This window comes from Leucopleurus acutus (assembly GCF_964270905.1).
Source record: "Leucopleurus acutus genome assembly, chromosome: 5".
NCBI classification, from domain to species: Eukaryota; Metazoa; Chordata; class Mammalia; order Artiodactyla; family Delphinidae; genus Leucopleurus; species Leucopleurus acutus.
Window position 1 is genome coordinate 133,043,307 of NC_139147.1, and position 27,470 is coordinate 133,070,776.

The window sequence follows — 27,470 nt, forward strand, 5'->3', positions numbered from 1 at the left end:
ATGGGAACACAGAGCAGAGGTTTTAGTCAGATGATTTGCTTATCATTTTAAAAACAAGGTCCTGGCTGGTTTTATCTGAGAATTTCCTCCATTTCTTATAAATTGTAGTTGCCTGTAGATTAAACACATGCAAGGTGAGATATTTAAGATCAAGCAGAATAATTTTTCAACTGACTAGTATGTGCTGCACAATGAAAATTCCAGAAATGAATAAGATGTGTTGTACTCTCTAAGAAACCACAGTCTAGTGGGAGAGACAGACCAGTGAACAGATGATTTCAGTGCAGTGTGACAGTGTGCCCTGTGACAGGGATGGGGGGCCAGCTTGCAGGTGGATAAGGAAGAAGGCCTGGAGGGGGTGACACCAGATGTAGCCAAAGCAGAGTAGTTGAGTAGGGTGGGGCAGATAAGTCAGACGTATATGCTGTTCTGGAAAACATGAAGTTATAGGGAGGAAAACAGATCCATGGTTAACCACAGCTTGGGGATAGGGGTAGGGGGTGACTACAAAGGGGCTGCACAAGATACATTTTGGGGTGTGGAGTTGTACTGTATGGTTCTGTGGTAGAAGATACATGAAATGGATTTGTCATAATGCATAGAACTGTATACCACAAAATGAATATTACTGTATATAAGATTAAATTAAAAAAAACCCGAAGCAACCAGGATATTGGGGGAGAGGTAGAGTGCAGCCTATGGCAGTCAGTCTAACTGTTGTACAGATGAATCACATAGTCATGTGGAAGAGTAAGGGGAATTAAGGAGGCAGCTGAACAACTTGGGAAAACTGCAGGCTAATGACAAAAGGAGCTGAGCTCAAACGTTGTATTCTAGTTGGTTGTTTTTCACATGGTTATGGTTTAATAATTCCAAAATGACTTTATTTGTACACTAGGGTTGAATAAATAAGTAAACGTATTATAGATAATGAGAGCCAGGTTTCTCACTGGAGGAAAGAAATTACAGACAAGGAAAGGGGGCTGGTTAGAATGAAGCCTGGTGCTGGATAGATATCAGTATGGACTCGATATCAGTATGACTCATGACATACATCTTTGTGTATGTGTATACACACATGTATATATACACACACGTACATGTAGACACACACAAATAGATACAGAAATAGAGTTGGGTCTGTGTGCATGAGGGTAGTATACAGAATATATTTCCTAGCTTTGGCCGTTGAGAGGTACTAGACACAGGGGCATCCCCATAGCGATGAGCACTTAGCTCATAGACCTTGGTTTTAAATGCCATTCTCTAATAAAAGGGACCAGGACTCCTTGAAAAACTGGTTGATTCCAGAGCCTGGGCAGGGAAAACACAAGATGCATCTGGAGCATCCTGTGATGCCAGAAGGTTAGGAAGTGGTCAGTAAGAGCACATTGCAAGGGCGTTTGAGCTAGCCTGACAGAGTGTCCCATGGCCAGACTTGGAGCAAGCTGAGCAACAAGAGGCAACGACTGTGTTGGGTCATAACTCAGAGGATAAAATAAATATCCACAAGTCCATACTGACAGAGACGAGCTGACAAGAGAAATGGCAGCTTTTCCGTACAGAAGAATTCTAATAAGCGTAGAAGGACCAAGGGAAATAGAACACCACAGGCATGATTTGTCCACAGGTCCTAAAATTAGTGGAAAAAAGTTTACACAGAAACAGGTTTTTGCATAGTCTGAAAAGAATTTCCCCTAAGTATAGAGTAGTTATAAATGGAAAAATAAAAAATAGTAAGTTTACAGTGGAGGGTCCTGCCAGGCGCCACCTTAGCCACATGATCCAGGTGGACATCACTGGCATCACGTGCTGATGTCAGGTGCTCCCATCTGTGCACTGAGACGGGCACGTCACACATGTGGTCTCCCTCCCAGTAAGGCACCAGTTCTGTTTGTGAGAACACATGACATGACATTCAGAAATGTCAAGGTCGTGAAAGGACAGACTGAGGCGCTGTCATAGGTGGAGGAGATGAAGGAAACGCGGCAGCTAGAGGCCAGGCAGTGTCTTGGTCTGGAGCGGTTAGGTCACCAGTGGGAAAACTGGTGAAATCCAACCATGTTTTGTACCTTATGGGTACTGTACCAAGGTCAATTTCTTAGTTTTGATAAATGGTCTATGTTTATGTAAAGTGTTAGCGTGAGGGGAAGGTGAACGAAGGATATACGGAAGTCTGTGTACTATTTTTGCAACTCTTCTGTAGTTCTAAAATAGTTTTTAAAAAATGGTCAGCTATCATTGTCTTATGGGTCACAGAGTTTTTATTTCTTGACCATGGTTAGAATATAGATTCATCTTCAGTGGAGAAGGGTACTGTGTTTTTAGTGACTGGAAAAGTCTTTGCCTTTTGATGTGTGTCTCCTTAGAGTCCTAGACCAAAAGGAGGACGGCTGTGTGGTGGACATGCATCACTTCAACTCCGGGGCACAGTCTGTGCTGGCCTACGCCACTGTGAACGGCGCTCTGGTGGGCTGGGACCTCAGGTCTTCCAGCAATGCCTGGACGCTGAGGCACGATCTTAAGTCAGGTCTCATCACTTCCTTTGCTGTGGACATCCACCAGTGCTGGCTCTGCATCGGTGAGCTGCCTTTCAAGTCCTTGACTGGGTCTGGATGCTACTGTCTGGAGTGGCCTTCTTAGGAAAGCTCTTTCCTTTTTCTTCATTGGTAATTTTCCCCCGTGTCCTTTTTTTCCCCCCATAATTATTATGTTATAATCACTTGCATTTTATTTTTTTTCATTAAAAAACAGATTTGAAAAAGTGAAATCAATATTCCAACACATAAAACAATTTCCTCTTTCTCTTCATTCTTAAATGAGCCTCTTTATAATCATTATAGTGATCAGGTTTGCTGGCATTTTCTTATTCTGCCAGGGAAGCAGCAGGCTTAGTTTATGGATGAAAGCATTTGAATTTGGGCACACTTGGTTGTAAATTCCATTAACCACTGGCAAGCTGCTTATTAACTCTTTTGGGTCATAGTATCCTCATCTTCAAATGGGGCTCATCCTTTCAAGGGCTGCTTAGAGGAGTCAGTGAGGTAGAAGCATCCAGCACAGGAGAAGAGCTAAACAGTGGTTTCTTGCCTTGTGATTCCTCCCCACCCGCCTTTCCTCAAATGCTGAAGATGTACCCTGTGCTCTTGCTTGCTGCTTTCCTCTGTTTTAGTTTCACCTTTTTCTCTCCTAGGGCTTTGAACCTGCCCCTTTAGAAGGTACTAGAGTTTATTCATTCCCACTTGGCACTCTTTTTCAGAAGAATTATAATCTGCTGCACTTGAATATTGGTTTCTGGATTCCCTAACTTGCATTTGTGACATTAAGTATCTTTATTTTTATGTGGTTTTTATGAAATGTATTATTTTTTTGCCTTTTGTGTGACTAAACTGTACTGGCTTAGGAATATGTAATGCCAGGCCTAGAAGAGTAGCTATTACACACGTAGCAAATTAGCAAATGGCACTGGTGGCTCTCAGGGCGGCAGCCAGTACTGCTGTGGCTATTTGAGCCATTGTCCTGGAGAGGGGCAGGGCGACAGAGGGACCCGCTGCCTTTTTGTCTTTTCCCACCCCCATCTCTCCACTGGAACTGGAGACCAGTCTCGGTGTTAGGGTGGACATTATTCTTTGGGATGGGGTGCCTTTTCTCTATGGGGTTTAAGGTGCCATGGGCAGATATGCACGCATTCACCCCAGTTTCTACTGTGATTGGACACCCGTGCCTGTCTCCAGAACGTTTCAGAGAAAAGGGCACATGGAAATGATTGAAACTGATGATAGCTGCAAAGCTGCTGCCACTTTGGGATTGGTAAAGTGATCACTGAATGCCAGTAAACCATCTCTGGTTATTTAAGGCAGCCTGAACATTTTGAGAAGACATAAAGATTCACTTTATGTCTTCTCTAGGCCTTCTGGGTTTTTTGTGGGCACTTTTGGCAGTTAGTAAGTGTCAGTAATTAATGAATCACTCGTTTTCACTTCACATTTGTTAGGCCGTTTTGTAGTAGCTTCGTGCCAGTGCTTTGTATCTTTGGCGTAAGGCACTGTTTGACACTGGGGTTGGGGAGGGCAGCTTAGTGAAAACAAAGCCTTGTCTCCAAGTGGCTAAGCCAGGTTGAACGCGCATCCGTACAGAGCTCGCAAATTACCACTTGATGACTGTAGCCTGCTGTGCTTTACCATGGGTGGTCACCTTCTGGACTTCTCTTCCCCTCAGGGACAAGCAGTGGCACCATGGCGTGTTGGGACATGCGGTTCCAGCTGCCCATTTCCAGTCACTGCCACCCTTCCAGGGCCCGCATCCGGCGCCTCTCCATGCACCCGCTGTACCAGTCCTGGGTGATCGCAGGTAAGAGGGAGGGCTGGCTCTCGGGGTTGGGGGCCTTTCTTGGAAAGTGCAGAACCCCCTGCTGCTTAGATTCATGTTCTTAGAGTTTTATTTTACATATGAGCCAAATGCTTGCTTTTGTTCAGTTCTGATTATGGAAGAAGTTCGCACCACTGATATCTCATTGTCATTTCTTATTTATCATGTTTCAGAATGATCTCATCAATCACACTACCACCTTCCATTCCTACCATCATTTCCTTTCCATTTATCTTCTTTCTCTTGTGTCCCCTATTTTTGCTAAAGTTCTCACCGTCTTCCTGGAAATCTTAAGTTAGAAGCCTTGAGTCATCCTTCTCAGCTGCCATTTCTGTTGAGTTTCTTGCAAGCTTCCCTCCCTTTCTCTTGTTGGGCATTCAAATTTTCTTGTATGGATTCTCTGGCAAGACACTTGGGCAAGTCTTTGAAACTCATTTTCCTCAACGGTAAAACGTGGTTAAAAATACTTAGCTAGCAGAGGTTGTAAGAATTTCAGAAAACACATGTAATGCACATAGCCTGGCATGCAAGGAGTGCTTGTTAAGTGGTAGCTCTCGTTACTCTTATGTTTCCTCGCTGGTCCCCATGCCTCTGGGCTCTTCCTGGTCCCTTCTCATCCACACAGTGTCCCTCATGCGCTGCTCCTGTCAAGGTCATCGTGCTGCCAGGTTCAATGGCCATGACTCAGCCTGCGTCTTACGTGATTTGTCACTTGGTTGGTTGATCACTTCCTCTGTCTGAAACACTTTCCTCACCTGACTTTGAGGACATCACTCTCTTGGTTCTTCTGTTGATTGATTTGCTGATTCTTCCTCCTCTTCCTGCTTCTAAGCTGTAGCCGGCCTCAGGGCTCAATCTTGGTCTGAACCTCTTCTCCTTCTGCACTGGCTCCCTGTGTGAGCACATCCAGTCCCTTGCAAAATAGTACCAAATTTATATGTGCCTATGTAAAGTCCTCCCTAAGATGTCTGATAGCCGACTGAAACCTGACTTGTCCACGCTGAATGCTTGGCTTCTCTCCACCAGCTGCCCGCCCCGTACCACCTCCTTGAGGACCTGAGACCAGCCTGCTCTCCCTGCAGTGTTGTCCCAGGAAATGGCAGCATTCAGGCTCAAAGCTTAGGAGGAAGCCTGGCGTCGTCCTTTGTTCTTCTTTCTCTCTCATCCCACTTCCAGTCCATCAGCCAGTTGTACATGTTCTGTCTTAAAATATGTCCAGAATTGAGCACTTTTACTATTTCCATCACTGTCCCCCTAGTCCAAACAGCCATAATCTCATGTCCCTATTAGTGCAACATCCTTGTAACTCCCTGCTTTTATTCTTACCAAAGACTGTTCTTTCTTCTGCTCAGTACCTTCCAGTGGCTCTCAAATAACAGCCAAACTCCTCACCATGGCCCAGAGACTTTATGGGATCTGTCCCTGCTACCTCACTGACACTCTTGATCAGTCAGGGTTCCAACAGGAAACACATGGCATACCCAAGGTAGGATAATTTGAGGAGGACTTATTGTCAGAGGAACTATTTACAAAGGTGTGGGTGTGCGACATCGTAAAACACAGTGCAATAAAATAGGGCTCCAGCCACAGGGGCTTCCTGGCCTTTTCCTTGAACTAATCACATTCCTGCTTTGGGGCCTCTGCATTTTTGGGGGGTTGTTGTCACCACTAGGATGTAAGTTCTGTGAAAAAGGGATTTTTTTTGCATTATTTGCCTTCTTTTCCTCAGTGCCTAGGACAGTGACTGGTTCATAGTAAACATTGTTGGTTCAATAAATGTTAATGAAGGACTGAAACCTGGTGTATTGTCACTATCCTGCTCAAAATTACTTTCGAGAAAGCCTCTCTCAGGCCTGCAGCTTCCATTCCCTAGAATCTTCCTTCCACTCTTCCTGTCAGATGTGCTCCAATCAGACCACAGCACCCAGACATGGGTGTGTGTGCTTTACTCCTTCCATCCTTTCTGCCTGAAGTGATCCATGTGCCACCTGTGTCTCCAGCCTCACTTGCTCTTTCCGTCCCAGTGATGACACCTCCACGAGGTGGCCTTGATTCTCACCCACTGGATGTGACCTTTGCCTTCCTGAGTGTAGGTGGAACTCTGCATTCTCTCTTTTTGTGCTCATTGTCTTATACTTTATATTTTTTTCTTTCCTTCTAGACTGTAGGTTTCTTTTCTTTTTTTTTAAAATAAATTTATTTTATTTATTTATTTTTGGCTGTGTTGGGTCTTCGTAGCTGCACGCGGACTCTCTCTAGTTGTGGCGAGTGAGGGCTACTCTTCGTTGCGGTGCGTGAGCTTCTCATTGCAGTGGCTTCTCTTGTTGCAGAGCACAGGCTCTAGGCACACGGGCTTCAGTAGTTGTGGCACGTGGGCTCAGTAGTTGTGGTTTGTGGGCTCTAGAGCACAGGCTCAGTGGTTGTGGCATGTGGGCTTAGTTGCTCCGTGGCATGTGGGATCTTCGTGGACCAGGGCTCGAACCTGTGTCTCCTGCATTGGCAGGCGGATTCTTAACCATTATACCGCCAGGGAAGTCCTAGACTGTAGGTTTCTTGAGGGCAGAGTCTGTTTATGCTTTGCCTTTCCACCCTATACTTCTTTCCACTTGGCTGGACACCAGTAAATATTGACTAGTAGCCTATAAAAAACATTTCTTTTTTGCACTCCAGTGTGGTGGCAGGGTCACAGTATTATTTATAAGTATTCGTGAGTGTTTCTTGCAGGATGGGAAAAAATGGAAATGGCTGTAGGCTGACTACCTCTACCAAGACATGAATCCCTAAGAGTGGAGACCTTGTCTGAGTAACGTTCTGGCCTGTTTCCCTCAGCTGTCCAGGGCAACAATGAAGTATCCATGTGGGACATGGAGACGGGTGACAGAAGGTTCACGCTCTGGGCCAGTGGTGCACCACCACTGTCTGAATTACAGGTTTGCTCCAGTTTTTATTATAAAGGCCAACATAATCTGCCACATCCCAAGCACTTTTAGGCATTTTGCCAAACATGATATTTGTTGGGCCTTTGGGTTATGTTTTAAATTTGGGTTTTTACTAAGTATTAGGTGGGCATTGCTACCATGTGCTTTCCAGTTCCCACTTACTGGTGTCTGCTTCTGTGGGTGTTTTGGTTGCCAGCTCCATAAGGTTTGTGATGTCTCTTTGGAACCCCAGTAAAATATGGGTTAATTAGGAAAAGCACAGATTAAAGCTTAGATCATTAAAAAAATGGAACATGACTCCTCATACACACTTTTTTAAGGGTGCTTTGTTGGGGCAGAAGGTAGGAAAGATTTTTTTCTCCTTTAGTTGGGGTCCTTCTCATCCCAAATAGAGAATTTTGGGAAGCTGAACAGGCTATTCAGGATGATATAGAGCAAATGCATTTTAAATTCCCAAAGAAAGAAGATCTGAGACATACGTGATCTGTCTCTAGTCTCTTCAGTTAACCACAGACAGCTGACTTGTCTCTAGAAACGGCTACATCCTTTATGGGCTACACTGGTGTCTGTTATTTGACTCTTTATTTCTTTATTTCCTTTAAGCCTTCTCCTCACAGTGTCCATGGTCTCTACTGTAGTCCTGCAGATGGGAACCCCATCCTGCTAACAGCTGGCTCAGACATGAAAATAAGGTACAGTAAAGACACTTGATATCCAGCACTTGAAAGGAGAAAGGTAGTAAAATGTGGATGAATACTGCGGTTACCACTAGGCGTTGCTTATTATAGATACCAGCAGTAGTGTGACGTTTAACGTCATCTGCTTCTTTCAGGGACAGCTGTTAATACTTCATTTGTAACTAATTTTAGGCTCTTCTAGAAGATTGTCTTTTCCTAATGCAGAAGAGAACAAGCTAGCATTGATGAGTGTCAGCCAGTAATCATTAGTACCTCCCCTCCTCCTTTGAGATTATCACCAGTTGTTTCCTTTACCCCAGGTTTTGGGACCTGGCTTACCCAGAGAGGTCCTATGTCATTGCAGGAAGCACTAGTTCTTCATCTGTGTCCTACTACAGGAAAATCATTGAAGGCACCGAAGTCGTCCAGGTATAAGCAGTCTTTCTTTCAACTTTTGTAGGAAAAAAAACGGCTTTCATAAATATCATGTTGATTCAAATAAATGGCTTGGCCAAGAGTGGCACTATTTCTTTGAATTTAAAAAATATGTTTTATTTTCTCTTGACTTTTCTGTATTTTTTAAATTAACTTTTATTAAAGTAGAATGAACATAGAAAGTGCATGTGTAAGTACACTGCTCAAAATAAGCACTTCAAACACTTGCCAAGTCCTTAAAACAACTTTATAAGGAAGTGCCTTTATTATTTTCCTTCTGCAAATGAGAAAGTTAAGCACAGCGAAATTGAACATGTCTAAGGTCACCCAGCTAGTAAGCAGCAGCGCTGGGGCTCACACCTGGCTGGTGGGGCTCAAGAGCTTGTGTTCTTGAGTCAGGCAGAGGCTGTAGAGGAGATGACATACTTGCCAGTGCTGGGCCTGGTACGTGGTCAGTAAATGAGGGGCTTCCTTTGTCCCAAATAACAGTGAGCTTCAGAAGGGCTTGAGTGTCTGACAGGTGTTTACATCCATATCCCGGTTGTCTCTGCCTCTCTGTTCTTTCCTTTTGTTCTTTGATGTTGACAGAGGTAATATGCACAGATTATTGGCCTATTTGTAAGTTTTCCATATTTGTAAGTGGCTACTTGTGGAGTCCAGTGACTGGAAACGTAGAACATCACTTTGAACACTCTCTGCTCAGTGTCTTTGTGAAAGTGTGACTCCTTCATGGGAGGGCTAGCCTAAACAAGAACAGTATTCCTCAGAAGCAGGAGGACAGACAGGCGGTAGAATGTGCTACAGCCTTTAACTTCTGGCTTTCTCCTTGACTTTTAACCACCAAACAGGAAATTCAGAATAAGCAGAAGGTGGGACCGAGTGATGATGCCCCTCGGAAGGGCCCAGAGTCTCTGCCTGTGGGTCACCACGACATCATCACAGATGTCGCCACGTTCCAGACGACACAGGGCTTCATTGTGACTGCTTCTAGAGATGGGATTGTTAAGGTTTGGAAATGAAAACTGAGTGATTTGTATAATGTGTAAAAATATATAAATATACTATAACTCAAGAGAAAAAGTATTTTTAGAGAACAGAGTGAACACAGATTCATTTGCTTAATTTTCAGAATCATGTCTGTTTCATGATTAAACAAATCCCATGCAAGGTGGTTAAGGAAGTTGCTGGCATACTTGTGTATATCTCAGCTGGAATTAGCCAGACAATAGTATCTGGGACTTTCTTATTGTATATATCACAGAGGTGAGGAACTTAAAATGCTAAGACTTAGGTGATCTCAGTTTACTTTGTATTAAAAAAGATGACTGAAAGTTGGTTGTAAGCTATTATAATGTAAACACATTTTTTGCTATTAAAAATGCTATTCAAACTAGCCAATAAACTGTATTCAAGCATCTTAAGGGGTTTTTGTTTGTTTTTGTTGGTGTTTTTAACAGTAAACATTAGCACATTAGCACACGTTTCTCCAGCAGCACATGTTCTGAAGACATGGACCCGGTGTTGCAGGGACTCAGTGAAATAACTAGGCCTTATGTCCAGGTCTCTGGATTCTCAGTACCATGCTTCCTGCTCTAGCCCATCTATCTTTCTTGCAGTTTTAGAGCTGGCCTTGTTAGATGTTTAACCCTGTAGACTTGATCCCCTGTGTCCAGAGTAGTGTGTCTCTTCTTGGTCATCATTACTGTTTTTTATAGGCTCTACTATAAATTCTGAAACTTGGCCCATCAACTTGCTTTTATCCAGTGTATATTATTTATTAAATGCATGAAAAGAGACAAATAAAAAGATTAAGCTGTTAAAAACATGCCCCAAATTTATATTTTTAAAAGACCAAAATTTGGTCTTTCCCACTAAAATAAACCCTTCAAAATTATTGATTATTGTTCACACAGCAACTTCTCATCCACATTTAATTGTCATCCGCTTGCAGAAGGGTTTATGGTGTTCAAAATATTTTAGTTTGAAATTAGCTACAGGAGTCTGTAAAACCAAGAAGTTGAACAGATAATCTGAGTCTAGGGAAAATACTTGTTTAAGAAATACTCCAAAAATTTAATTTGTATAATTACATAACTTAGTATGAGACATGACAGTTGCAGTGCATAGGATTCAACACACTTAGTGTTTAGACAAGTAAACAATAAAACTATCAGAAAACCCCATCAATCAGAGAGGTCCAGGTCAGGAGTGATAGACTCTGATGGGCCGGGGAGCTCAGTGGATCCATAGAATATGCAAATTTGACATTGGCGTTTTCATGTTGTAGTGCCTCTGTTTCCCTTAATGTGTGCTAAGACCATATTTATAGAGGTTCTAGCTACTAGGTCAGATTTAGAGTCTGCAGAGGTTGGGGGAAGTTTTTTGAGACATAAACTTGTTCTGAAAATGGGCCCCAAGCCTGGAGCCATTAGATAAGCCACAGACTGATAAATGTGGGGAATGCTGAGGGAAGAGATGGAGTATGCTGATGGAGCTGTAATCCTTTTCCCCTTATCTTCCTACCACTCATTCTCCCCACTTAAAAATCCTCCCCCCCCCCGCTTTATAAAGGTCATTTGGTTGAATTGTTACTATTACAATCTGACGCCACATTGAGTTTGCATTTCTTTTTGAATTCTAGGGGTTTTCTTTAACACGTTTGATCCATAGTTCAGTGCAGAGATAATAGAATAAATTGTCCTTTATAGTCAATTAATTTATAATTCTATATCAAGAACATCACTGCTTATTTGTGTGATTCTTGGTTTAAATAGGGTTTTGTTTAATTTACACTCAATTTATGGTACTTTCCCCTTTAAGAGGAAGAGGTAAATCATGGAAAATGCTAATATTAGGGATTAATATTTTTAAAAGGAACTTACTATTTACACTATGCTTCAGACCCCTCACCTACTAATGACTAAAACGATGACCCAAAATGCTAAAATAATCTCAATCACCAAGGAAATATTTGTTTGGTGTACTTTACTTACCAATGCTGAAAAGATAAATAACATTTTAAAAGTATTTCCAACAATAAACAGAAGAAAGGAATTTTTGCTTAATCCAGAGTTAACCAGAAAAATCCCTTTTATTAAAATACCTCTTAAATATTGCTCATCAATTTCCTGTACTTGAAACAAATTTTTCCTGAACTCCTAAGCACCATTTAGGATACATGAAGAAAGCTGCTGTGCTTTATTCTTCTGTGTTACCTGAGTATGGATACAACCTTTTAACTCCTTGCTCTTTGGAGACATTGGGAGCTATTTCTATGGAGTTGCCTGGGTAAGGATGGCAGAAGTGATTTGTAAAAACACTGCAGATGGCTCTTCTTTCCCAGGTTTTATGAAGAGAGGTGTAGAAAAGAAAGTCAGATGATACCTGCTGGTATTTGGTGTCCGTAACCCTGTGCCCCATGCATCCGCGCAGGGCCTCCCTCCCTTTTTGGAGAGTATGGCCATCTGTGCAGCCAGGCTACTACCACCAACTGTGGAGCCAGCTCTTAAAATTTGCCATTATGTCTAAATTAAGTATTGCTTCTTTGGTGTCTAGTTGTTGAAAACATTAGCCCTATCATAAGATTAAAAATCAGTTATGTGATCTGGATGGGAGTGAGGAGAAAGAGCCACCAGAGATGCACTTTGAAGACCTTTCCTGGTTTCACTCTGATCTCTTTTCGCATCTCTGGTGCCCCCGCCCCCCCACCAATAAGGATTTGTAGATTAAGACATGGACACCTTTATCTTTTCCAAACTTGCTGTGCATTTAAGCTCTTTTTAGAGCTCTGCCCGTCCTCTTTGCTGCTGCTCACTATTTACTAAAGAGCTACCTGATGGGTAACTCATAGCTTCACCCGTGACATGTTGTGTCTTTACTATTCTTGTCTAAAGAATACATGGATTAGTAAAAATAATAATAATAATAATAATGGGAAAGAAAGAATAAGTCTATCAAAATGGCCAGGCAGGAGGCTCTACACAATTTATGTTCTGGGGAAATATGAGTTTCTCAGTGAGTTAAGGAGGATTTGGAGCTGGGGAAAATTACCCTCTGTTTCTCACCTGTCCAAGCAAACAAACAGCTGCACAAGGTGGAGGAAAGCTTCCCACACAAGCCCATTGGCGATCCAGTCAGTCCAGACAGAGACTGGGGTGTGTTGAAATGGAGTCGTCGAGGAAGGTCAAATTTTCAAAGTTACGACATACAAACGGCATCAATTTCTAGGGTTAATGTTAGGATCTCCCAAAACATTAACCTTTGGTTAAATAGATGAGCATTAATCAGTCCTAAGCTGAGAAAGAAGGCTTGGTTTATAGAAAGTGGACTGGACGGAGACCTACAATTTAAAACTCATGAGTGTTGGCCCATGTATATACACGTATACACGTTATAACATTTAGCTTCAAATTACATCGCCATTAGACTTTTCAAAAGACTCCTTTTATTCTTCCATCTTTTAATGATTACAGTTCTTGAACATACCAGTCTCTGAATTATCAGGAATGGTCAAATAAATGGACAAGATATATCTTAATACCAGAGAGTGCAAGGGGTCAAGTTCTCTGATGACCCACCACCACCTGTGGCCACAAGGTCCTCCAAAGCAGACCTCGGATGCAAACAGAAATCCAAGTAAAAGTCGTCCAACGTTGTGTTCATGAATTTAGTTATTTAAGCCCAGAGTCTTACCATGTTTCCTGAGGCTAAACTCTTCGAGCACCTTTATCATGTTGTTTGGGAGCCGTTTTTATCACTCCTTTCCCACTTTTAAAGGTATGGGATGTGTTTCTCGTAAAATTTTGAACAGTATCATCTCTGCTGCCTCTTGCTATTCTTGACAGATATTTTTTACGTTGAAAGAATTTTGCCTTCTGTAATACATCTTCTTTGAGGGTAGCTTTATGTGGTCCAGGAAGGAAGCTATACAATGAAAGAAAAGAAACCCCATAGAAGATAAATACCATTTCAACTGTAACAGATTCTATATTAACCCGTCTTCCTAAATAATTGTGCACCCATTCCTTGTGCATCCTTCCTTCAGGGTAAGTTTATTGAGATGATTCAATTGGGGATTTACACTGAACAGGTATAGTAGAAGCTGATGAATAAGATACCTTGTCAAAATATGCAAAAGTATAATTTTAATAGGGAAGTCTCTTCTTCATGGAGTATATTTCACTCAGAACTTCATATGGTTGGCTGCTGTTTATTCAGATGTTGGTTCAAATGGTACCTTAGAGACCACCAGATGTATAGTTTTCCCAGTCCCAGTCATGCAGCACAACATGCTCTTATATTTTTCCTAACACTTATCACTATCTGATTTTTATTTACTTGTAAACTTTGTGATTTGTTCCCCCTCTTCCACCATCCCAGACAGAAAGTGTCATGAGACCATGTCTTGTCACCATAGTAACCCCAGGAACCTAGAGGAGTGCTTAGCACATGGTAGATACAAGTATTTGTTTAGTGAAAGCATCAATGAATGCCCCTTCTTCCCTCCCTTCCTCCCATCCATCCATCCATCCATCCATCCGTCCAAATGTTCATGCTTTATGGAAGGCACTGTGTTAGGTACAGTGGGGGACGCAGAAATAGTGCCCAGTTTGGCAGGCACACAAGGCGTTTGGATGGGAGTCGAGAGTAACCCAACAATAAAGGGAAGCTGGGGTCAGACTCTGGGAGGCCTTGAATGCCAGACTGATGACAGGGAATCAGAAGCCAAGTGCTGACCAGAAGTCCTAGCCTGTCCAATCAAACTTTCTGTACTGATGGAAATGTCCTATGATCTGCACTGGCCAGTATGGCAGCCACTGGTCACATGCGGCTGTCGAGCACTTGAAACGTGGTTAGTGTGACCAAGAAGCTGAATTTTTAGTTTCATTTAGCTGAAAGCTAGTGGCTACTGTAGTGGACAGCACGGAAAGGGAGCCATTTCAGACCTCATCTCACAGGGAGGCAGTGGAAAGAGCCTTGGGTCCTGGAACATTCTTACATTCTAGGTCCCTATTACTAGCTGAGCAGCTCTGAGCGGATCACTTAACTAGAGGGAACCTTGTTTCTTCAGGTGTAAAATGAGGATGAAAACCACCAATGTTGCTGTGAGCGACAATCGAAGTCCCATGGTGTCTGCTGGTTACAGATGAGGAGACTGAGTGTGAGGCTGCAGGAGAGGCAGAGCTGAGGCTACAATCAACTCTTCTGATAGAGTCCCGTGTGACTTTCACTCAACTAGGTTTTTATCCAGGACACTATAGAGACCTATCAAGATATTTGGAATAAGAAAGTGAAATGATAAATGTCATGCTGTCAGAAGCACCTGGGTATGGGTGCAGAACCACAGGAGGGCAGGCGGCCTGGGGCAGAGGTTAAGAAGCTATGTGGAGCCTGGCACATAAGCTCTTCATAAAATTTTTAGAATAAGTGAGAGCCTGGTGGCATAAGAGAAACTAACTGAACTGTGGTCACGGGAAGAGTCATGAGAACTCCAAAATGTTGAGACCAGGAGGACAGTGGCAACATTCACCATATTCACCATATTCACCATGATCCATTCCTTTGCATTTGGATTTTTCTGCTTTATCCAGCTATAAATCTGATCTGTCTCACAAAAACATCACTATTTAGAAAACGAGTAAGTAGAGGATGTAAAAAGCATTTAAAGTTACTCTGCTTTCCCCTTTCTCTCTCTGTCTTTGTCTCTGTCTCACAAACACTGCATATTCTTCTTTCGTGTATAATGAGAGCTGAGGGTAAGGGAGACATCAAACCAACCGAGAAGCCTAGCATTCACGTCACACAGACCCTGAGGACTCCACACCTTATATACTGTATGTCTGGGCTTCTGTCAGTGCTGCCAGAGATGCACTACATTGATCAACAAACTCCTCCCAATCACCAAGAACAGCGGCCATGGCTAAATTCCAGTGCAAATACAATTTCCTTACACCTTCCCCCATTTTGCTCTTCTCTATATTTTCTTGTTAATTTCCAGACTAAATATTATGAACTCAAATCCTCCAAAGTTGTAACTGTATGCACAAGCTACGGCCCCACAGATCGTGAGGGGACATTCTTTCAGGTCTGGAACATACTGTTTCCATGGCTTGAGTTTATCTTGTCTATACTGGTCTCTCCCCTCCACCCTCATTCTCTTTCCCTTTGCATTGGCTCCTTTTTATAGTAAATTTAGTTAACTTTGTTGTCTTCCTCCCTCTTTGTTAAGAAGAAGTTGTTAAATTGGTAATTGCTTCTATAGCATTGCGTTGCTATTTTTTCCCCTCAAATATTTTTATTCTTAAAAGGATTGAACATGATAAACACCACATCTCTGAATTTTCACCTTTTCCACTGTGTCATACGTGGAGTTGGTATTGGAGAAGCATTTGATAAGAATCATTTGATTACTCTGGGAATCATACAGACTTTCTGCTTTTCTTTCTCCCATTCTATATTGTTCAGATACTTCTTTGCTGATGGGTAACTTTGACAATATGTAATCAAGATAAAGAAACAGGAGTGAAATACCGTCCATTCATTTTGCAACGTGTGCCCAGCACCAGTAAAGCTTCTAGAAAGAAAGATGTGGCAACTCGGTAAAATGTGGTGGGTGGAACTAATTGTAGATTTCAATCCTCTGTGATCACAGATTCCTTCAACCATGCAGACAACCAGGAGTCAGCCCAGCTGCATTTATTAGTTGACTGGATGCACTGGAGTGGAAAATGCAGACAAGATTACTTTTATTTCAAGAATTCTTTTTATCTTAATATACATTTTTGTGTGTCTAGAGAACACACTTTGGAAAGCAGAATTACAACAGATGTATATTCATATGGCACTGGCGACTGTGTCCATTTTTACAATTCAATTGTTCCGGTTCTGGCCTGTCATCGCTTTCAAGTCTGGCGTGAGTGCTTATCTGCCTGGATGAATAGGCAGGTGGCTTTCAGTCTTTCACTGTCTCTGAGTGGAGTGCTTACATAGAGGCTGCCCTGCAATCTCTCCTTCGTGGGCATGTCTCTTGCTTGTGGTTTGGTTCAGTGTCTTTTACCAGAGAAGAACAAGCTTTTACCTGTATATCTCAGAATCTGACAGCAGAATGATCTAATTCTTACGTGGCAAGTCATCCTATGTCCAGGCCTCTTGCCTCTGCATCCCTTCTGTTGAAGAGCTCAGGCAGGCAGTTTCAGAAGAAGCTGTGTGCTTGTTACCTTTTATTATAGTCTTTGGTTACTTAGAGAAGGCCTGGGGAGTCCCAGCCTAACACATGGTCAGGGAGTCATTGATGGCAGTGTGGATTTCATGACTCAATTCCTTATGCCCCAGCATTTCCTGACATTTCACCATTCCAGGTATGTGGGAGAATCTGAGCCTCCAGTGTATCTTAGGGCAATGTGCAGAAGCGGCAAGAAACACAGGGTGGGAATGGTTTCCAAAAAAGTCTTTAATTTGTATAGGCTGGCTCCCGCACCTGCCCTTGCAATTATCTATAATATGTGGAGCCTGATCCACGTGCAAATTCGAAGCCTCTTTCCACGCTACCAGACACCTGCAGCAGGGGGAGCCCTGCTCCTCCTGGACTGACTGCACAGGCCGGTTTAGACCTGACTTCAGAAGCATTTGCTGCTGGACAGTTCCCCTGCTTCCCAGCAAGGTGAGAGGCTTCTCGGAGCTTCTGAAGCTGGGGCTTCCGGGCCGGGGGGAGGGCCTTGGGCCCCATCACCACACAGGAATGCACACACTGCACAGTAGGAGGAGCCACACTGTCAGAAGCATCTGTCTAAGTGTGATTCTCAGGGGCTGGGGCACTCTGATTTCAGTCAGATGTGGGGCACGTATGCACGTGTTAGCATGATTTACGCTGAAACAAACAACCACCAAAAAACCCCACTCTCCTAACTGATTTCAATTATTTTTAATTAAAAAATAAGTAATATTCATACATGCAAAGGCTATGATATATATGTATATTATTATTTTAAAATAACTTCTGCCTTTGTTGCTGATAAATTTTTTTTAATTAAGATATTTTAAAAAGTAAATTCTACTCTTATTCCATTCTTTGGGTATATTCTATTGTTTTCTATAACATTGCTTTAAAATATTTATTTTTTTAAATTAAAAAGCAGTTTTTACATCTTTAAAAAATTGAAGTATAGTTAATTTACAATATTGTGTTAATTTCTGTTTTTTAATTGTATTTTTTTATTGAAGTATTTAAAAAATTTTAATATATATAGTTTTTCTATTACACCTTAAGAGCAATGTTTAGCTCATTAGCTTTTAGAGTTTAAAAAATTTCCCTAATGTACTATGGAAAACACTACGGAGGTTCTTCAAAAAATTAAAAATAGAACTGCTATATGATCCAGCAATTCCACTTCTGGGTATTTGCCTGAAGAAAATGAAAACACTAATTTGAAAAGATATAAGCACCCCTATGTTCATTTCAGCAAAATTCACAATAACCAAGATATAGAAGCAAACGATGTATCCATCGACAGATGAATGGATAAAGAAGATGTGGTGTATATAGACACAATGGAATACTACTCAGTCACAAAAAAGAATGAAATGCTATTTATAATATGGATGGACCTAGAGGGTATTATGCTAAGTGAAATATGTCAGACAAACACTGTATGATTTCACTTATATGTGGAATCTAAAATAACAAACAAAACCTGCAGAAACAGATTCCTTGATACAGAGAACAAACTGGTGGTTGCTAGAGAGGAAGGGAAGGGAGGATGGGCGAAACAGGTGAAGGGGATTAAGAGGCGCACACTTCCAGTTATAAAATAAATAAGTCACGGGGATGAAATATATAGAATAGGGAATATAGTCAGTAACAGTGTAACAATTTTAAATGGGGACAGATGGTAACTAGACTTATGGTGATCATCTAGTAATGTATATAAATGTTGACTCACTATGTTGTACACTTGAAACTAATATAACATTGTATGCCAATTAAAAAAATTTCCCTAACATAAGAAATAAAACTATAAACTTCCCTAAACTATGAATTCTGAAGCATCCCACAAGTTTTGGCATGTAATATTTTGATTATTATACAGTTCTAAGTATTTTTAAGTTTTCACTATGATTTTTGTCTCATTAGTTATTTAGAAATGTGATTTTGATTAAAAAACATATGGGCTTAAAAATATTGTTTGTATTAATTTCTAACTTAATTGCACTGTGATCAATTGGACTGTATGAAGCCAGTTCTTAGAAATTTGTTGACACTTGATTTATAAGCTAAAAACTGCACAATGAACCCCTGTACACCCTCCACGCTGATGCAACAGTTGTTAATGTTCCGTGTGTTCAGAAGAATGTCTCATTCTTCTGTGCAGGATTCTATACGAGTCTATTAAATCAAGCTTGTTACTTATGATTAAATCTTTATATCTTTAATTTTTGTCTGCTTGACCTAACAGTATTCAAACTGATGTAGCGAAATCTCCAACTCTGATGATTTTTTTTTTTTTTTTGGCAGTACGCGGGCCTCTCACTGTTGTGGCCTCTCCCGTTGCGGAGCACAGGGTCCGGACGCGCAGGCTCAGCGGCCATGGCTCATGGGCCCAGCCGCTCCGCGGCATAGGGGATCTTCCCAAACCGGGGCACGAACCTGTGTCCCCCACATCGGCAAGCGGACTCTCAACCACTGCGCCACCAGGGAAGCCCTCTGATGATATTTTAATGCCAATTTCTCCCTTTTCAATTTCCACATTGTATATTTCAAAATTATTTTATGACCCTCTTATAAATTTAGAATTGTTGTATCTTCTTCATGAATTAGACACTTATCATCATGTGCTGACCGCTTTATCTCTACAAAATGGTTTTGTTTAAGAGCATATTTTATAGGACTCACTTCCCTTAGAAACTAATACAACATTGTAAATCAAATATACTTCAATAAAATAAAAAAAATTAGGTATATTTTATCTGATATTAATATAGCTTTCCAGTTTTCTTTTTAAAATATTTGCCTGTTATACTTTTTTCCCATGATTTTACTTTCAACTTTTCCATGTCCTCATTTTGTAGCTGTGTCTCTTGAAAACAGTTATACCTGGATTTTATTTTGTTTTCTTAAATCCGTCACTCTCTAACTGGAACTGGCACGCTTAGTCTGTACATTTTTGTTATAATTACTGATATATAGAAGTGGATTGGATTCTGCTGTCTTACTTTGTGCCTATCACTTGTCCTTTTTTTCCTTTCTTGCTTTTTTATTTAAAAAATATTACGTTGTTGTTTGCTTTTATTCCATTTTCCCTTACTACATTTCGGGTAGTTAGCTACTTTTTATTTTTTTCATGTGTGCCCCCCAAATTTTAATGTATTTTTTTAACATCTATATTGGAGTATAATTGCTTTACAATGGTGTGTTCGTTTCTGCTTTATAACAAAGAGAATCAGTTATACATATACATATATCGCCACATCTCTTCCCTCTTGCGTCTCCCTTCAACCCTCCCTAACCCACCCCTCTGGGTGGTCACAAAGCACCGAGCTGATCTCCCTGTGCTATGCGGCTGCTTCCCACTAGCTATCTATTTTACGTTTGGTAGTGTATATATGTCTATGCCACTCTCTCACTTTGTCCCAGCTTACTCTTCCCCCTTCCCATATCCTCAAGTCCATTCTCTAGTAGCTCTGTGTCTTTATTCCTGTCTTACCCCTAGGTTCTTCATGACCTTTTTTTTTTTTTCTTAGATTCCATATATATGTGTTAGCATATGGTATTTGTTTTTCCCTTTCTGACTTACTTCACTCTGTATGACAGACTCTAGGTCCATCCACCTCACTACAAATAACTTAATTTTGTTTCTTTTTTATGGCTGAGTAATATTCCATTGTATATCTGTGCCTCATCTTCTTTATCCATTCATCTGTTGATGGACACTTAGGTTGCTTCCATGTCTGGCTATTGTAAGTAGAGCTGCAGTGAACATTGTGGTGCATGACTCTTTTTGAATTATGGTTTTCTCAGGGTATATGCCCAGTAGTGGTATTGCTAGGTCATATGGTAGTTCTATTTTTAGTTTTTTGAGGAACCTCCATAATGTTCTCCATAGTGGCTGTATCAATTTACATTCCCACCAACAGTGCAAGAGGGTTCCCTTTTCTCCACACCCTCTCCAGCATTTATTGTTTGTAGACTTTTTGATGATGGCCATTCTGTCTGGTGTGAAGTGACACCTCCTTGTAGTTTTGATTTGCATTTCTCTAAAGATTAGTGATGTTGAGCATCCTTTCATGTGTTTGTTGTCAATCTGTATATCTTCTTTGGAGAAATGTCTATTTAGGTCTTCTGCCCATTTTGGGTTTGGGTTTTTTGTTTTTCTGATATTGAGCTGCATGAGCTGCTTGTAAATTTTGGAGATTAGTTCTTTGTCAGTTGCTTCATTTGCAAATGTTTTCTCCCATTCTGAGGGTTGTCTTTTCACCTTGTTTATGTTTTTCTTTGCTGTGCAAAAGCTTTTAAGTTTCATTAGGTCCCATTTGTTTATTTTTGTTTTTATTTCAGTTACTCTAGGAGATGGGTCAAAAAGGATCTTGCTGTGATTTATGTCATAGAGTGTTCTGCCTATGTTTTCCTTTAAGAGTTTTATAGTGTCTGGCCTTACATTTAGGTCTTTAATCCATTTTGAGTTTATTTCTGTTATGGTGTTAAGCAGTGTTCAAACTTCATTCTTTTACATGTAGCTGTCCAGTTTTCCCAGCACAACTTATTGAAGAGGCTGTCTTTTCTCCATTGTATATCCTTGCCTCCTTTATCAAAGATAAGGTGACCATATGTGCATGGGTTTATCTCTGTGCTTTTATCCTGTTCCATTGATCTATATTTCTGTTTTTGTGCCCGTACCATGCTGTCTTGATTACTTTAGCTCTGTATAATAGTATGATGTCTGGGAACCTGATTCCTCCAGCTCCGTTTTTCTTTCTCAAGATTGCTTTTTCTGTTCGGGGTCTTTTGTGTTTCCATACAACTTGTGAACTTTTTTGTTTTAGTTCTGTGGAAAATGCCATTGGTACTTTGATAGGGATTGCATTGAGTCTGTAGGTTGCTCGGGGTAGTATAGTCATTTTCACAATATTGATTCTTCCAATCCAAGAACATGGTATATCTCTCCATCTGTTTGTATCATCTTTAATTTCTTTTATCAGTGTCTTATAGTTTTCTCCATACAGGTCTTTTGTGTCCTTAGGTAGGCTTATTCCTAGGTATTTTATTCTTTTTGTTGCAGTGGTAAATGGGAGTGTTTCCTTAATTTCTCTTTCAGATTGTTCATCATTAGTGTATAGGAATGCAAGAGATTTCTGTGCATTAATTTTGTATCCTGCTATTTTACCAAATGCATTGATTAGCTCTAGTAGTTTTCTGGTGGCATCTTTAGGATTCTCTATGTATAGTATCATGTCATCTGCAAACAGTGACAGCTTTACTTCTTCTTTTCGGATTTGGATTCCTTTTGTTTCTTTTTCTTCTCTGATTGCTGTGGCTAAAACTTCCAAAACTATGTTGAATAAGAGTTGTGAGAGTGGGCAACCTTGTCTTGTTCCTGATATTAGAGGAATTGGTTTCAGTTTCCACCATTGAGAATGATGTTGGCTGTGGGTTTGTCATATATGGCCTTTATTATGTTGAGGTAGCTTCCCTCTATGCCTGCTTTCTGGAGAGTTTTTTATCATAAATGGATGTTGAATTTTGTCAAAAGCTTTTTCTGCATCTATTGAGATGATCATATGTTTTTTCACCTTCAATTTGTTAATACAGTTTATCACATTGATTGATTTTCATATATTGAAGAATCCTTATATTCCTGGGATGATAAACCAGACCTGATCATGGTGTATGATCCTTTTAATGTGCTGTTGGATTCTGTTTGCCAGTATTTTGTTGAGGATTTTTGCGTCTATGTTCATCAGTGATATCGGCCTGTAGTTTTCTTTCTTTGTGGCATCATGGTCTGGTTTTGGTATCAGGGTGATGGTGGCCTCCTAGAATGAGTTTGGGAGAATTCCTCCCTCTGCTATATTTTGGAAGAGTTTGAGAAGGATAGGTGTTAGCTCTTCTCTAAATGTTTGATAGAATTCGCCTGTGAAGTCATTTGGTTTGGGCTTTTGTTTGTTGGAAGATTTTTAATCACAGTTTTAATTTCACTGCTTGTGATTGGTCTGTTTATATTTTCTATTTCTTCCTGGTTCAGTCCCGGAAGATTGTGCTTTTCTAAGAATTTTTCCATTTCTTCCAAATTGTCCATTTTATTGGCATATAGTTGCTTATAGTAATCTCTCATGCCCCTTTGTATTTCTGCAGTATCAGTTGTTACTTCTCCTTTGTTATTTCTAATTCTATTGGTTTGAGTCTTCTCCCCTTTTTTTTTTTTTTGATCAGTCTGGCTAATGGTTTATCAATTTTATTTATCTTCTCAAAGAACCAGCTTTTAGTTTTATTAATCTTTGCTATTGTTTCCTTCATTTCTTTTTCAGTTATTTCTGATCTGATCTTTATGATTTCTTTCCTTCTGCTAAGTTTGGAGGTTTTTTGTCCTTCTTTCTCTAATTGTTTTAGGTGTAAGGTTAGGTTGTTTATTTGATATGTTTCTTGTTTCTTGGGTAGGCTTGTATTGCTCTACTTCCCTCTTAGAACTGCTTTTGCTGCATCCCGTAGGTTTTCGGTTGCTGTGTTTTCATTGTCATTTGTTTCTGGTATTTTTTGATTTCCTCTTTCATTTCTTCAGTGATCTCTTGGTTATTTAGTAGTGTACTGTTTAGCCTCCATGTGTTTGTATTTTTTACAGAATTTTTCCTGTAACTGATATCTAGTCTCATAGAATTGTGGTCGAAAAAGATACTTGATACGATTTCAATTTTCTTAAATTTACCAAGGCTTGACTTGTGACCCAAGATATGATCTATCCTGGTCAATGTTCCATGAGCACTTGAGAAGAAAGTGTATTCTATTGTTTTTGGATGGAATGTCCTGTAAATGTCAATTAAGTCCACTTGTTTAATGTGTCATTTAAAGCTTGTGTTTCCTTATATATTTCATTTTGGAGGATCTGTCCATTGGTGAAAATGGGGTGTTAATGTCCCCTAGTATGATTGTGTTACTGTCGATTTCCCCTTTTATGGCTGTTTGCATTTGCCTTATGTGTTGAGGTGCTCTTATGTTGGGTGCATAAATATTTACAATTGTTATATATTCTTCTTGGATCAATCCCTTGATCATTATGTAGTGTCCTTCTTTGTCTCTTTTAATAGTCTTTATTTTAAAGTCTATTTTGTCTCATGAAAATTGCCGCTCCAGCTTTCTTTTGATTTCCATTTTCATGAATATCTTTTCCATCCCCTCACTTTCAGTCTGTATGTGTCCCTAGGTCTGAAGTGCATCTCTTGTAGACAGCATGTATACAGGTCTTGTTTTTGTATCCATTCAGCCAGTCTGTGTCTTTTGGTTAGATCATTTAATCCATTTACATTTAAGGTAGTTATCGATATGTATGTTCTTAATGTATTTTTAAAAGAGTCTTCAACAGCCTAACCACCAGCCCAAACAACACAAATTCCTAGAACACTTTAAGTCCATTCATTTCCCATGACATATTATTGCCCCTTTTTTCAATGCTGTCTTTTTTCCCTTTAAAACTCAAGGCTTCATTTTTTAATAACAAAAGATAATTTTATTGTTCACTGTCTTTTCTCATGTTTAAATAATTAATATTTATTAATACTTATATTTATAGTCTTAGTACAACTTGTTTTTTCTGTTAAAGCCACCAAGGGCCAAATGTTTTATATTCATAGCTTTTTAAACAAGTACAGCTTTTTGGTAACCCTACAAATTTGATATGACTATAATTTAAAAGTACAACACTTATTTAGATTTACCTAAATATTGACAATTTTTTTATCATCTACTATTCTTGCATCACAGTCCTTCCTTCTGTGGTCTTTATTTTCCTTAAAGTACTTTTTTTTTTTTTAACCTGGGCCCCCTGCATTAGGAGTGCAGAGTCTTTTTAAAAATCAATTAATTAATTAGGCTGCGTTGGGTCTTAGATGCGGCATGTGGGACCTTCGCTGTGGCACCTGGGCTTCTCTCTAGTTGTGGTGCACGGGCTCCAGAGTGCGTGGGATCAGTAGTTGCAGTGTGTGGGCTTAGTTGCCCCGTGGCCTGTGGGATCTTAGTTCCCCTACCAGGGATCTAACCCATGTCCTCTGCATTGGAAGGCAATTCTTAACCACTAGACCACCAGGGAAGTCCCTGAAGTACATACTTTAGAAGTTCCTTTAGCAAAGGTCTTTTTGTGATGAACTATTGTTTTTGTCTTTCTAAATTGTCTTTGTTTCACCATTTTTATTTTTTATAAATTTATTTATTTATTTTTGGCTGCATTGGGTCTTTGTTGCTGCACACAGGCTTTCTTTAGTTGCAGTGAGCTGGGGCTACTCTTCGTTGTGGTGTGCAGGCTTCTCATTGCGGTGGCTTCTCTTATTGCAGCGCATGGGCTCTAGGTGCGAGGGCTTCAGTAGTTGTGGTGCATGGGCTCAGTAGTGGTGTGTGGGCTTAGTTTCTCCACAGCATGTGGGATCTTCCTGGACCAGGGCTCGAACCTGTGTCCCCTGCATTGGTAGGCAGATTCTTAACCACTGCACCACCAGGGAAACCCTCATTATTTTTGAAAGACAGTTTTTCTAAGTTGGCAAATATTTTCCCCCACTATTTAAAATGTTCTCAATAGTTTTGTGGCTTCTACTACTGCTACTGATTATTCAGCTGCCAGCCTAATTATAGTTTCTCTGCAGATGTCCTACTCTTTATTTCTGGCTGCTTTTAAGTTTTCTTCATCCTGGTGTTCTGCATTCCCCTACACCATTCCAACTGCTGTTTCTTTCTATTTATCCTGACTGTTATACCTTGTCTTTTCTTCATCTTTTAATTCATGTCTCTAATAAGTTCTTGAACATGATCTTCCCTTTATGTCTTTGAATACTGTCTCTGATTTGTTATTTCTATTTCATCTTTCTAGAATTCCACTTAGCTATAGGTTAGATCTTTCCAATCTGTTCTGTCTCTAAACTTCTTATATTTATTTATCTTCTTTGCATTCTGAGTAATTTCTTCAGCTTTATTTTTCCAGTTCATTATGTTTCTCTTCAGATGTGTCTATTGCTCTGTTTAATCCATCCACTGAGTTTTACAAGTTATCTTTTTACTTTGAAAATTGTCAAATTCACAGAATATTATAAAGATCAGAAAACCACGAATAAATACTGGTATATCTTTCATCTAGATCAGTGGTCCCCAGCCTTTCACCAGGGACTGGTTTTGTGCAAGACAATTTTTCCATGGACGGGGTGTGTGGGAGAATGGTTCAGGTGGTAATGCAAGCAATGGGGAGCAGCAGATGAAGCTTTGCTGGCTCTCCCGCTGCTCACCTCCTGCTGTGCAGCCCTGTTCCTAACAGGTGCTGGTCCTTGGCCCAGGGGTTAGGGACCCCTGATCTAGATGGTTCTTCACCTGTTACCATCTTGCTACTCTGTGTGAGTGTACACATATATATCTCTATATATCTATATACACACATATATACATATATATGCATATACACATATATACTTATATATGCATATACACACACTTTACTTCCTTTTAGGAAACCATCTGAAAGTAGGTTGCAGCCACCATGCATGTTACTCTTAAATACTTCAGCATACCTCTCTCAAGAAAAAAGACATTCTATTACACAAACATGATACTATTACCACACATAAGGAAATTCACATGAATCAATAATATTACCCAACATATTGTTCATACTCAAATTTCCCCAATTATCCCCCAAATGTCATTAATATAAGCTTTTTTTTCTAATCTAGGATCCAGTCAAGGTTCACACCACTACATTTGGCTGTTATGTCTCTGTAGTTTCTCCAATTCTAGGACACTACCTCACGTCCCTCTGCTGTTCAAGACATTGAAACCTAGGGAGAATATAGGCCGGCTGTTCTGAAGAACATCCCATATTCTGGAATTGTCCAATGGTTTCCTCATTATTAGACTTGGGTCAAACATCTCCAGCCAGAGTCCCACATGGGTGATACTGTATCTCCCCCTGCCTCCCTCATGAGACACATAGTGTCAGATCCTGGTTACAGTGGGTAGGGCCAGACCTCACCATGTAAAGGCACATTTCCCCTCTGTCATTAATAAATATGTGAGGGGTTCTGTGGGACTGTAAATAGCCTGTCCCCCAACTTGTCACCCACTGGTTTTAGCATTCCTTGATCCTTGCCTGACTCAGTTATTACAATAGGGATTACAAATTGATAATTTTTTAATTCTACCACTTTTTCTATATTTATTAGCTAGCATACTTCTATAAAAAAGAAATTTTCCTCCCCTTCTCTCTTTTTGGGTCTCTAGATAGACTTGTGGAGTTTTTTTGTGTGTGTGTGGTACGCGGTCCTCTCACTGTTGTGGCCTCTCCCGTTGCAGAGCACAGGCTCCAGACGCTCAGGCTCAGTGGCCATGGCTCATGGGCCCAGCCGCTCTGCGGCACGTGGGATCTTCCTGGACTGGGGCACGAACCCGTGTCCCCTGCATTGGCGGGCGGATTCTCAACCACTGCACCACCAGGGAAGCCCAGACTTGTGGATTTTTAAAATTCAGTGTTGTAATCCATTACCATCATTAGTCTTTCTGATGTTCAAATTGTTCAAAATTGGGCCAGTGGGAACCCTTTCAAGACAACTCCTTTGTCCTTTTGACATGACAGTTTTTTCTACTTTCTTTCTTTCTGGCATAACAAATGTTCCAGGCTCACATTGTACTTTCCCTGTTACAGGTTAGGATTAGTTATTTCTCCAAGAAACCTGGTTCCTTTTAGTGGGGAATGATACTTAGAAACCAAGATCTGGTTATCAGGTCTGCTCATTGCCACTGGGGTGTCCCGTTGGTTGTTTTAGTTCAACAATTAGATTTTTCTATTTTAAAAAACTCTTATTTGATTGTTTTCAG

The 27,470-nt window shown here is 40.5% G+C and overlaps 2 protein-coding genes across 4 annotated transcripts in view; one reads left to right on the plus strand and one right to left on the minus strand.

Annotated features, from left to right (window-relative positions):
• Window positions 1–9,571, plus strand: part of PIK3R4 (phosphoinositide-3-kinase regulatory subunit 4) — a 73,145-nt gene extending 63,574 nt beyond the window's left edge. Inside the window, exons 16-21 of one of the 2 annotated variants that reach the window (XM_082839419.1) lie at window positions 2,370–2,581; window positions 4,219–4,350; window positions 7,198–7,298; window positions 7,911–7,999; window positions 8,305–8,413; window positions 9,268–9,571. In XM_082839419.1, coding sequence (XP_082695545.1) covers window positions 2,370–2,581; window positions 4,219–4,350; window positions 7,198–7,298; window positions 7,911–7,999; window positions 8,305–8,413; window positions 9,268–9,438 — 814 coding nt within the window. In that variant the 3' untranslated portion in view covers window positions 9,439–9,571. The remainder of the gene's footprint in view (window positions 1–2,369; window positions 2,582–4,218; window positions 4,351–7,197; window positions 7,299–7,910; window positions 8,000–8,304; window positions 8,414–9,267) is intronic. The other variant, XM_082839420.1, reaches the window with a different exon arrangement.
• A 3,269-nt stretch (window positions 9,572–12,840) lies between these two features.
• Window positions 12,841–27,470, minus strand: part of COL6A6 (collagen type VI alpha 6 chain) — a gene marked incomplete at its 5' end in the record, with an annotated part of 108,839 nt that continues 94,209 nt past the window's right edge. For both annotated transcript variants that reach the window (XM_082840081.1, XM_082840082.1), the window contains one exon: window positions 12,841–13,342. In XM_082840081.1, the coding sequence (XP_082696207.1) occupies window positions 13,126–13,342 (217 nt within the window). In that variant the 3' untranslated portion in view covers window positions 12,841–13,125. The remainder of the gene's footprint in view (window positions 13,343–27,470) is intronic.